This window comes from Mus caroli, chromosome 6 (genome assembly GCF_900094665.2).
Source record: "Mus caroli chromosome 6, CAROLI_EIJ_v1.1, whole genome shotgun sequence".
Taxonomy (NCBI): domain Eukaryota; kingdom Metazoa; phylum Chordata; class Mammalia; order Rodentia; family Muridae; genus Mus; species Mus caroli.
In genome coordinates, this window is record NC_034575.1 from 111,244,859 (window position 1) to 111,258,297 (window position 13,439).

General features: G+C 37.8%; 1 protein-coding gene across 1 annotated transcript in view; it reads right to left on the minus strand.

Annotated features, from left to right (window-relative positions):
• Tmcc1 (transmembrane and coiled-coil domain family 1) overlaps positions 1–13,439 on the minus strand; it is a 185,370-nt gene that overhangs the window by 130,955 nt on the left and 40,976 nt on the right. The window contains exons 2-3 of the mRNA XM_021164597.2: positions 5,585–5,640; positions 1,451–2,141 (exon numbers count right to left, since the gene is read on the minus strand). Of these exons, the coding sequence (XP_021020256.1) occupies positions 1,451–2,014 (564 nt within the window). The 5' untranslated portion in view covers positions 2,015–2,141; positions 5,585–5,640. The remainder of the gene's footprint in view (positions 1–1,450; positions 2,142–5,584; positions 5,641–13,439) is intronic.

Sequence of the window (13,439 nt, forward strand, 5' to 3'; positions counted from 1 at the left end):
AAAAATCACAGAGTTACAGTTTTAAAAAACTCATTATTGAATGAGTTTCTGGTTTTACTTTAAAAGTTAATAATACTGAGAAAAAAAGGTTTTTCATTTCCTCAATTGTTTTTCAAATGCAAGTACTATATTAAAAAAACAAATCCTACTAAAATTTTCTCAAGAGCTACTTTTATTCTTCTTTTCCTTTCTACATTTTCAAAGTTTTTTACATTGAGCACATTTCTTTAGAGTTCAAAACATTTAGTTTTTAAATTTTGAGTACGGAGCACTTTTGAGAAAAATTGCTTTTGTGAACTCATTTAAAGATGATCCTCTAACTGATGTGAACTGACCAAGTTTATTCTGCCCATCTGTATTACAGACATATGTGGAGATGAGACTACTAATTTAATACATTTGTAACAAATAGTTTGAGTATGTTAAAAAGGTTTTTCAATAGGGAAAAATTGATCCTAGTAAACAAAAAGGAAAACCAGAACCACTGGGCTGGGTAGTTGAGTTGTTAAAGTGCTTGTCTAGAATATACAAGGGCCCGGGTTTAATCCACAGCACTGGATCAACTTGATATGGTAATCCAGGGTTAAAATCCTACCACTTGGGTTGAGTGGTAGTGGTGCATGCCTTTAATCTCAACACTCCAGAGGCAGAGGCATGTAGATTTCTGAGTTTGAGGCCAGCCTGGTCTACAGAGTGAGTTCCAGGATAGCCAGAGCTACATAGCCAAACTCTGTCCTGAAAAACAAACAAACAAACAAAAAGCCCCACCCAACCCCTCTATCAAAAACAAACAAACAAACAAACAAACAAACCAAAAACCTAGGACTTGGGAATTAAAAGCAGGAGGATTAGAACTTCTAAGTTGTCCTCTGCTACACAGTAAGTTTGAGGCTAGTTTGAACTACAAGAGATATTTCCACCATGAGATGACTGATGACCTGAGTTCAATTCCTGGAAGTCATATGACAGAAGGAGAGCATAAACGCCTGCCAGTTCTTTTCTGGCATATACACACTCTCTGTGATATGCCCCTCCATACAAACATGAAAAACAAAAATGCAGAACCTTTAATGATCAACATCCCATGATTGTTCTAATCATATTCAATCTCTATCATCATGTCAAAGACTTATTTTGCACAGTGGTACAAATAAAACTGAATTCTTTTCTGTTTCAGGTTTTTTTTTTTTTTTTTTTTTTTTTTTGAGACATAGTCTCACATTGTACACTCTGGCCTAAAAGATATTTGGTTTCAAACAGCCAATTCTTGATCCTTCCCCTTTCAAGCACTGGAATTACAAGTGCAAAGCACTAGACCCATTTTATAAAATTAAAAAAAAATCTAACTAAAACTAAAATACTACTTTAAAAATCAGATTGGTCATTTGTCATGTGTGTGCATGTGCATGCCTGTCAAAACAGCAAGTTAACAGAAATCTAACAGACTTACCCGTTCTGCAGTTGCCTCCTCTCCAGGTACACACACACCAGCAGCACAAGCTATTTCCATCACAGAAGAGCTGGTAGGAGCATCAGTTGTGGATGAAGACCTGGGTCGACCTGACTGTATTACAGCTGCCACCTCTTGGCCAGATTTCCTGTTGATTTGGGGACTTCCCTTTGGGGCTTCTGATTTGCCCCGCCTACTATGCAAGCTTGTCCCTCTCTTCATCTTGGGTGGCACTCGGATCTGCTGGAGAACACGATTCAGAGCTGTGGGATGGGTGGAGACACCATCAATCTCAGCACATGCGTTCTGACTGTCCAGATCCACTTCAGGCTCTGGATCTGTCTGAATCTGCTGCACATCGTGCGGAGACACTGAAGACCTCCTGCGCTGGTGCTGGAAGAGATGCTTCAAGCCTTGGCCAATCACATTAATGTTCTCCAGAGCATTGTGGGTCATTTTAGATAACTTTTGTTCTGACTCTGTCTGCCTCCTGGCTTCTGCATCTTGGGATTTGCCTCCAGGATCAGGGTCCTCATATAACTGTTCACTGCCGGAAGGCTCCATCAGTAAGCTTAATAAGCTTATTTGCAAACTCAAAAAATTTTAAACACACCGAGACTGTCAAATTAGGTAGGCATTTGCTTCAAGAGTGACAATGCATGCAGCTGAGAGATGGAGGCTTCATGCCTACCTAATGTTAAAAAAAAAAAAAGGAAGGAAAAAGAAAAAAAGAAAGAAAGAAAACAACTTTGTATCATATATCCATGCAGAAATATAGAAACACTACAGTTAAAAGAAAAAAAAAAAACCATGCAGCTAGCCAAACAGTATTATAATTAAGCAATCTTTAATCAGAAGATTAAAAGATAATTTTCCAGATAATGGTTATGTTATTTTCTAAAATAAAAAGCCCAGAAAAAGGACACAGAAAATGAAAATAACATTTTTTTTTTAAAGATCCTTTACAAGTTTCAATATAAAGAAGGAGACTAAGGGGCCATCTTGGAATAGACTCCCTATTAGCAGTAGGTAGGACAACTAGCCACTGCTTAGAAAATCAAGAGAACAGATCATGTATGTTTAGTCATTCTAAGGCAATTAAATTCTTTTTTTTTTTTTTATAATCATGACTGAGTATCAACATGCTGAAACTCAGCAAATTCAGAGGAGAGTGAGAGAGAAATATCCCAATCTACATGGATTTTAGTAAAAATTGGAAACCTTTTGCTACCATCCATCTATATCCATCAAGCTCAATGGTAATTAGAGGTGACGGGTTTGTTCTTTTGGGAAGCCAAAACAAAGAAAAATCTTGTAAATTAAATTCTTGCTGAAGGAAAAAAAAGAACCCAAAAAACAAAACCCCTTTTTGGCCTCAATAAATGAGTAGTTCAGACAGGTCACTCTTCAGAGAGAATAAAGTTTTGCTCAATACCAACTGTCAAAAGGGAGATTTGAAGGAGGTTGTGTGAGTGACTGAGTGTGTGTGTGTGTGTGTGTGTGTGTGTGTGTGTGTGTGTGTACCTGTAATTCTAGCTCTCAGGAGACTAACACAGGAAGATGGAGAGTTCAAGGTCAATCTAGACTAAATACACAGCAAGTTCTAAGCCAGTCAGGGCCATACAGTGACACTGATTTAAAAGAAAAGAACAAGAAAACAGAAAAGAGATTCTTTCAACAGTATTCTTGACAGAAGATTCCTATCTATTTATATAAACTCAAAAACAAAGACGTAGAACAGTAACTAGGTGCAATCAAACAACAGAGAAAAACGAAAGGTTAAAGGCCAAATAGCTGCCACAAGCCAGTATTAAACATAGGAAAAGGAAACTGAAACTAAGAGCATGGCTGGCATGGTTACTGAAATCACATGCAGAGGGAAGGGGTGGATGGACTGGGATTAGATCTCTTTTTTAATAAAGTGTTTTATTTTTATTGAGTTTGTGCAAATATATAAAATTGTAGAAATGCATAGAAGCTACTACAGAGGACAAAACATGATGCAGGAGGTTTTTGCATATTTTCTCTCAATTTTTGTTGTTGTTTAGAAGACTTTAAAAATCCCTACATTACAATGAGTACCCTGAACAATCTGCCATTGCCAGTTATGCACTGCAAGTTCCTGTTCTGTGGTATGAGTCCTGCTGCCACCAAGTGGCAAAACAGAAAGCATAAATGAGCCCACTGTCAACATGGGCTAAACATATGCCGAGGGACAGGAAACACAAATCCACTCACAATTCCGGGTGACTATTCTCAGGACTTTTCACGATAGGACATGGACACTGGCACTGTGCTCCATGGTCCCCATTCTTTCAAACCTATTTCCTTATCTGTTGACTCTTCATGACTCAAAAGGACAGAGTGACAGGGTTAAAAATGCTCATCTCTCACCGGTACGTTTCTACTTTCTAAACACCATATGTTTCTTCATTCCGGAAGGAGGCAACTGAAAGCAGCTGTTTGAGTGGGGAAGCTCCCTGTCCTGCACTCCTACCCCTTTCCTAAGTCTACATTGCATTGGTTTGTTAGTCTCCCTTTGGGACCACAAAGAGAAAAAACTCTTATTGGCTAAGTGCAATCTATTTAGTGCAGCTTTCTGGGACATTCTATGGGCTACTTTTGCCAACAGTATGCATGTTTAATTATCTTGACCTTCCCTCGTAAGTTTGCCTCGAAAACTAAGTTACTGAATTGTTTTACTCTTAGGCTAAAAGGCTGTGTGATCAACAAACCAGCACGAGTGACAGTGTACGTCTGTCAAATTATTCTCATACTGGGCTGCTGAGACTGAGAATACGGGAGGATATCAAAGTAAGGCCGACAGGAGGTAGTTTGTGATTCTCCTCATTTTATACTATATTAGCTACACTGTACAACTGATCTGGTTATTGTTATAAATAAAATAAAGCCAGTTTACCCCGTCCGACTAAAAGATACTGTGAATAAAAGAATGTTACTAAGGTAACTAAGGAATCAGCCATCTGTCTGCTTCCTATCTAAAAACCTGGAGAATATAGTACATCTCAAATGTCAGTTAACTTCATGGGAGATTTCAATATTATTTGTACATTTTTTTGTTTGTTTTTTAAAGCTGAAATGGTTGACTACAAAGAGATGCTGCCATCCCTAGGGAAGGCTCTTAGGCACAGCTATAAAGATGAGAGAATGTATCTCAAGATTTCTAAGAGCAAGACTTATTTTAATTACGCTACTTAGCACAGGCTTATGGAGCATGCAGCCCTAAATACACTCAAGCTAAGTTGTGATCAGTAAGTTGTGATTACCCACTTCTGATAGATGTAACTGGCAAGTGGAACAGCTATTATTTACTGTGACATCACACACATAGAACATGGTCAAAATTGTGAAGGCTCCTCCAGTCTGTGTACAGAAAATCTCTAAAGTCCTCGATCAAGGTATGTGAACCAAGTATGATAGCAAAATAACCGAAGACAATAATACTGTCATAACTGCAAATGCTGATGGTAAGAATGTCAGTACTCATGAAACTCAGTTATCTCAAAACACTTTTGAATGCTCTGCCATTTTCTTCTCTAAAATAGTAATCCTGGAATAGTTAGTAGCTGTTAATTAGTTTATGAAAGGAGTCAAAATTACATTTATATTTCCGGCTTTGCATATACAAGAAGTTAACCATACTCTGATAAGAAAGGAATTTGGTTTTTCTTTTGTTCGTTATCTTTAAAGTGTCACATTCTTACAGTAAATGGGAAAAGGAAAAGAGCAAAATGACATGACAGAAGAGAGATGAAATATGGAGAAAAGAGTAAGAAGCAGTCATGAACACACCAGACATTTCTGGTCATTTCAGTCTATTCTTTGAATTTCCCACAATTCATTTTTCTACCACAGTTTTGCTTAGCACACAATACTTGGTAAATGCACACTAAGAAAACAAGTTGCTTTGAATTAATATTAGAAATAAAGTAGAAAATTGCTTTGTAAAATTCAACAAATATTTAAAAGGGTCCTCCACAAAGCCATTCTAAATTATATATACATTTTTTTCTATTCCTTTCTCTTGCCAACTTTTTTGTTTTGTACATGGTAGCCAAAGCTTTTGGCATTGAGTTATTTTCATTCATAGGTCATGAAAACTTGGGTACTTGCCTTCATTGCTCTCCCTCAAGCACGTACTGGGGGCACTGATGTCCTTTTAGGAGAAGCTGAAAAGCAAGCATAAGAACAAAGTGAAACTTAGCTGGGAGCTCACCTTTTACAGACAGACAAGGAAAGGCTGAATGCACAGGAAATATTACAATTTTATGTTCTACCAGTAGGAAGGGGTAGAATCATTTTTTAGTTTTTATCAGCATCTTCTAACTTTTAAAAAGTAAAACGAAAATTGTAATCAAGAAAGAAGATACTTTGTAAAAAAATATAAATTAAGAACCCTGAAAAGAGAAAAAAGCCAAGTATACCCTTTCTTTACTCCTAGTAGTCTACAGGCAGAAACTGTCCATTTCTGGCCAATCCAGTCTACGTGACAAGTCCCAGGTCAGCCAGAGCCATACAATGAGTGGGTGGGTGGAGGGTGTCACAGGTTACAAATAACTATTTTAATATGATCATTCTGAATAACAAACAGATACCATATCAGCTATAGCCTTGAACTAACATGAAAATTTAAAAGATGCATAGGAAAGCACAATTTCATAAACATTTTTTTCAAGTACTTTTTGTCACAAACATCTGTAAGCTTTCATTAAAGGCAATTCTAAAGTCAGGCATAGTGGCCTAACACTTATGACTCCAGCACTTATGAAGATCACAAACCAAGTTGGCCTGGGACACCTAGCAAACTCCAGGCCAGCCTGGAGTACACAGGGAGAGCCTATCTCAAAAACTGGGAGTGTAGAGAAAGGAAGGAAAAGGGAAGCTAATTATAAAATCTATTTACTATGTTCAACTGAGATTTGAAATGCATCAAATTTAAAATTCCCTGGAAAACTAGCTTCTAATAGCCATCACTACAGACAATGTATTTAGAGAAGCATCATCGAAATATGTTATGTACTCAACATTATAGAGGCCAAATTCAAATTTACTCTCAGGGAACTCACAGAAAACAGAAAACAAGATTTGTAAAACTGCACAAAGCAATAGATTGAGAGCTAAACAAGAAACAGAAGAAACAGTCCATTTGGTAAAGCATGAAAACCAGAACCCACATAAAAAGCCAGGTGTGGGGGCTGGAGAGATGGCTCAGAAGTTAAGAGCAGTGTCTGCACACTGCTCTTCCAGAGGTCTTGAGTTCAATTCCCAGAAACCAAATGGAGGCTCATAAGCATTTATAATGAGATCTGGTGCCCTCTTCTGGCCTGCAGACATACATGCAGGTAAAACACTATATATAATAAATAAATCTATAAAATAAAACAAGAAAACCCAAAGGTATTCCAAAAGAAAAAAAAAAAAAGTCAGGTGTGATACATTTACACTTGTAGCCCCAGCATCATTAGAGAGGTAAAGACAGGTGGGTCCCTGAGGCTTGCTAGCCAGGCAAGTTGGTTAACAGACCAGTGGGAGAGCACCTAGACTCCTAGCCTCTAACCTCCATAGCACATACACCCATACCCACAGGAACATGAACATGTACATACATGTGCTCAAGAGTGTGCACACACACACACACACACACAGAGGTAGAGAGGGAGGGGGAGGGGAAGAGGGAGGGAGAGAGAGAAAGAGAGAGAGAGAGAGAGAGAGAGAGAGAGAGAGAGAGAGAACAGATTGTAATCACCAGATGTGGTGGCACACACCCTTAAACCCAGCACTGGGAAGGCAGAGGCTGGGGGATCTCTGTGAGTTTGAGGCCAACATGGTATACAAAGTGAGTTCCAGGACAGAAAGGGCTGTTATACAAAGAAATGCTGTCTTGAAACACAAAAATATTACAGTCACCATTAGAAATCAGGTCTCAATAAATATTTCTTCCCTTAAAATGCATCTGTCAAACATTTGCCACAGCAACAGAGAGTGACCAGTACAGATGGTTGACAAAATATTTAATATCCAACTCTTATCTTCTTCTTGATCCCTTTGCATAAAGTTCTTAGTAAACATTCTATTATGACTAGTGTTTCTTTGTCACAGTTTTATTTACAGTGTTGAAATTCTTCCCTTTCAGTAAAAATTTAAAAATTAGTTTCTTCTACTCCTTGTAGTTTTTCACTCTTTTAATATATGCTTAGTTTAACCTGAATAATCACCTGGCTTAACATGGTTTATACAAGATAAGTAACACAGGAAAAATAAAGTTTATAGTTGTAAATTCCTGGGTTAGGCTGAGGAAATTTTAAGGAAATACTTAAAAAAAAAACACACAACTAGCATGATCCATTAATCTTTTATGGCCAAAGGAATAGGTATACCACAATCTACAACCAAAGAGGTAGAAAACTGCTAGTTAATGCTACCATTAAAACTAACTGTGTACAGTATTTTATATACTCTTGAATGAGGAATGGGTGAATAGTTATTCCATTAGTCCAGCAAGAGATCCACTACACTGGTACAAAACGAAAACAGAATTTAAACATAAAAACCATCAAAAGGGGAGAAAAGAAGATTACCGAACAGGTGTGACACATATTAAGTATTAAAGTACCAAATGACAGAAAGTATTAATGAAAAAAAATTTTAACTTACAAAACTCACTTATAAAACAGGACAACACAAAATAAAAAGTAAAAACTACAGAAAAACCACAAAAACAAATTAGGAGAGCTGTACTACCTCACAGCAATATCTAAGTAGAGTTTAAAAGTCACTTGCTGGATACACACTAATGTCATGGAAAAGCAAAGGGGGTAAGAGTATTGTTTAGTCCTGTGATGACTACATCCCTAGAACCAGGCTCTGCACAAATCTGAGGCTTAACTGGAACATCACCAAACTCTCCTGATCCTCTACTACCAACACCAATCTCAATACAAATAACAACGGAGAAATAACAACTGAGAAAGCTACAAAACAATGGTATTTTGAGAAAAGGCACAAAAAGAAAGGCAGACAGACTCACAGGGAACAAAGATTACTAAGAAAAAAAAAAAGGAAACCTTTGGTTACCGTGGCAACAATAAATGTCAAATTCAGTAGCCCACAGCAGTAGTAAACATAGCCAAACCCTAAATAGAATGACACAAATCCCCACTCTAGTAGAGAAATTCTCACAAATAGACATGAACTTGAGGTCCATATATCCAGTTATTTTCCTCAGTATTTTATTATAAAAAAACACATACCTCTTTGAATAAAAAATTAGCAAATATACTAAAGGTAGCAATAAAAACACACCTTGTAAAAACAACACAAGCATCAGGCCCAGACCCATGACGTACATGTTGGAATAGCCAAGGAACGTAAAGCAGTGTGAATTCAGCAAAGGCTCCAATGGAAAAGGCAGACAGCATGTGAGACCACACAGGGAATTTTACAAAGAAATAGAAATCATAAAAAAACAAATGGAAGTGCTATAATTGAAAACACAGTGCCAAAGTACAATGCCTCATCTTTTTTATTTTGTTGCTTTTGTTTGTTTTTCAAGACAAACTTTCTCTGTGTAGTCCTGGCTATCCTGGAACTCACTGGGATTAAAGGCTTTTACACTCACCGCCTAGCTAAAGAACAATGCCTTAGTAGGCACTTACACATATACTGACACAGTGTACTCCAAATCTTTGGGGGGAAATGAAAACACGTCAGAGGCCAGCAGAATTAAAATATGAAAAGGAAAGAAAATGAATTATCTTAACCTCAAAAAACACCCGAGAACCCCATTACACACTTTTTCTTCCCGTGTTCTTTTACTTGAAAGCAAACACAGGGGCAATTTGTCTATTTGTTTACTTGGATAGTTACCACTGTTCTGCTATGTGCTGTGCTTTCTTTGCCTTTTTAAACTGCTCTCTTGGCCTTTAGCTTCCCTTCAGTTCTCCATGATGTGCTCATGCCTGTTTTGAGGGACTTATCCTCTGGTGTTTTCATACTTTCTTATCTGTGGTTGGTGCCTTGTAGTTTTTTTTTTTTTTTTTAACCTAAAGAATCACATTAGGGCTGTTTATAGCAGCACAATGGCACCTTATTACAGGAAGATGTACAACTTACCAATAGCTAGCTATACCATTGAATCTCCATGAACCATTGATTCTGTATAAATCATCCTCCTTCCACGGCTCAGTGTTGACAGGTACTCACAACTGTGTGAGTTCAAAAGCAGCCATGCCATGGCATGCCCAGGAGTCAGCACTCTACACTGACCCCCTACTTTTCTCTGGATCTTACATTTTTCTCACCCCTTTTCCCACAACATTCTCTGAGCCCTGGAAGTTGTATATAGTTACTACTCGTAACTAGGTATTCAACAGTCATTTATTCTCTGTAGGTTAGCCATTTGTGAATCTCTCACCAACAACTTCTGCAAAAAGCTTTTCTGACCAAAACTGACATCACCACTAGTGTATAGGCACAAATAGTTCTTTAGAAGGCAATTTGACAGGCATATTATGTCATTTAGCAAAATAACACTATTTGCTTCCTCATTAGGGCTTAGAATTCACCTCAGCCACAGGATTTTCATCAATTTTACAGTGGCAGAGATATCTCCCTACCATAAAACAGGCATTCAACTGAATCAGAAAGCAGTTTGTTAGCCTCACAATAGCCCTGCAACAATGAGCTCATCTTGCAGCCTGACTGGTCAGTATTGTTGTACACAAGATACACACTTGAGTAAGACTTTCACTGACAATTCTCCATCAGTGCATCTTCCAATACTATGAGGGATAGCCAGCAGGAAGGAAGTTTCTGGCCCATTTCCAGCTTGACTTATTTGTCCAGAAACCAAGGTACGTGGCAAGTCAGGTTTTAAGTTTGTGAGTATATATGTGTGTGAGAGTATCAGTGATTTAACAGAAGAAAAAAAATTAGAGACAAAACGGGTATAGATACAACATTTCCCTGACGACGGCAGATACTTCCACAACTTCTCTTTCATTCCCATGATAAAGGGAAGACACCAGTTTTCCTCAGAGTCTATAATCTTCAAATACTTTTTTTGAAATGAACACCATCATTAAAGTATAAATAGTATTAATCTTTTCAAAACAAATATCTAGGCATGGTGGCTAATGTGTAACAATTTCTTTTGAAATGTAACATTCCATCATAGAGGGAAGGCATCCCTAAGGCACAAGTGCACTAAGTGGGAAGTAAAGCAGTCTATCCTACAGGGAAACTCTTTGAGCTCAGGACTCAGAGGTTTCAGGAAGCTCCTGAAATTGACAAGATTCACTAGGCACCCCATCACCACCACCATACATTTACAAGAAGTAAGGACTTCTGAATCATACTCTCAGACAAGATGAGCTACCCAAAGAGACCCTTGTTGAACTGCCCTCTGGTTGTGCATACCATTCCAAGTTTCCAGTTTTTGTGAACTGTCACCCATGGGTAGGTTTTGGTAATGTCAGTATCTGAATCATTTCTTCTCTTGTAACTAAGTGACTCCTCATCCATACTTGTCCTGTATATAACCCAAATAAATTCTCTTGGTTCACTAGGATGGACTTCAGTAGTATCTTTACTTTGTTCAGGAGTGAGATGCTTGTTCACATATCCCCAGTAGTAGTATATCACCCAACAGTAGTGAATATCTATAATTTCAGCACTCAGGAAGCAGAGGCAGGAGGATTATGAATGAAGCCAGACTAGCCAAATTCATATCAACAAAAAGGAGGTAAACTCTCAGTGTGGAAACTGAGACAGCATTTGTTAACCTCAGTTTTCACAGTTACAGGTTACAGGGCACTTTGGCAAGGACCGTAATGACATTAGGAGTCATCCCACAAAAATGTCTCCAAAAAGCTTGTGTCTGTGAAGTGTTAGAGAAAATAACCTTGAAATTATGCCTAGTTTCTTATGCAGAAAAATAGCTAATGACTTTTAAGAGAAGGAAGCATAAAAAAATTACAAATTAGAGGGCATTATGGCAAGGATGAAAATGACATAAATAAGGAGTCTCCCACAGAAATGTCTCCAAAGAGTATCTGTGAGGGAAAACCTTGTATTTGCACACTCAGTGAACTGTGGAACTTGTCAGTACCAAGACAAGAACATTCAGGCAAACATACTTTCAAGAGCAAATGTGGCACATTCTAAATGTCCAAAATAAAACTGTTTCCAACAAGCACGCATATACAGAATTTTAGCTTCAATGGGCTAATATGATGGCTCAGCAGGTAAAGGCTCTTGCCAAGTAAGCCTAACAAGCTGAGTGTAATCTCCTAATCTCATATGATGAAAAGAGAAAACCAACCTCCATAGAGAATAGATGACTTCCACATGAGCACCATGGCACACTCCCCCCTGCCCCCGCCCCATTCTCCCAAGTAAATAAGTATAGTAAGAAAACAAAAATGTAAAAAGAAATTGGATATAATCAACACTTAGATCTCTTTAAAAAAGAAATTTTAGCCCCAAATTGTGTCAACTAAAGTTAGCCTTTTTTATAGTCACTTTGTTAATAAAAATAACATATTCTTACCAACAAAATAAAACAGCATATGCAAGAACCTGGAAAAAAAATCTAACAGGAAAAGAACAATGGCAGTAAAAAACCACTTACAGGAAATTAGATAAGGATTAGATAAAGATTATACTTAAAAGTGGGAGTTCAGGAAATGGCCCAGTGGCTTGTTCCATTAGCATAAGGACCTGAATTTGCACCCACAAAAAAGCTGGATGCATACTGTATGTATCTGAAATCCCAGTGCTCCTGAGATTGGCAGGCAGGAGATGGCAGGCCATCCTAGAAGCTCCTGGCACAGCCAGGTGTTACAGCAGAAAGAGACCCTTTCTCAAAGAAAGGTAGAAGACAAAGACTGATATGGAAGTTGTCCTTTGATCTCCATATATCCCCTTGTATTCTCTCCTCACCCCTTCACACACACATACAAACCTACAAACCTCTCCCTCTCTCCCTCTCTCTCCTAACTATTCTACCCAGCCTGTCATTCTCCCTCTCCCTTTCCTAACTATTCTACCCAGCCTGTCACTCACAGTTTTGAAGTATTAACTTATACAAACTAATGGATTTCACACATACAATCTAATGCATTAACATTACTATTACCATACTCAAGATGACAAACATTTCTATGGTTACCCAAGTTTCCTAAAGCCTTTTTTTTTTTAAAGATTTACTTATTTATTACATGTAAGTACACTGTAGCTGTCTTCAGACACACCAGAAGAGGGAGTCAGATCTTCTTACGGATGGTTGTGGGCCACCATGTGGTTGCTGGGATTTGAACTAAGGACCTTTGGAAGAGCAGTCGGGTGCTCTTACCTGCTGAGCCATCTCACCAGTCCCTCCTAAAGCCTTTCTTAGCTCCTTCTCCCTGTAAGCATGATCTGCTTTCTGACACCAAAGAGTAGTTTACATTTTTCTAGATTTAAACACAGTAAAACATACAGTATACTTTCCTTTAGTCTATCTTCTTTCAGTAAGCCTAATCATTTTAAGGTCTGTTTATGCTGTGGAGAACATCAATAGTTTTCATTGCTAAGCAATATTTCATTGTGCAAATAGGACACAATTTCTTTATTCATAGACTTGTGATTGACACTCATAGTTAGATGTACTTAGCTATCAATAAATCTGCTAAGAATATGTGTTCTCATGTGACTATATGCTTTGGTTTGTCCTAGAGATACTTAGAAACGGAATGGGTGGGCCATGTGACATGACATGTATTTACATTATTTTTTTAAAGATATATTTATATTATTTATATGAGTACACTATAGATTGTCTTCAGACACACCACAAGAGGGCACCAAAAAAAAAAAAAGAAAAAAAAAAAAAAAAGAGGGCACCAAATACCATTACAGATGGTCATGAGCCACCATATGGTTGCTGGGAATTGAACTCAGGACTTTTGGGAGAGCAGTCAGTGCTCTT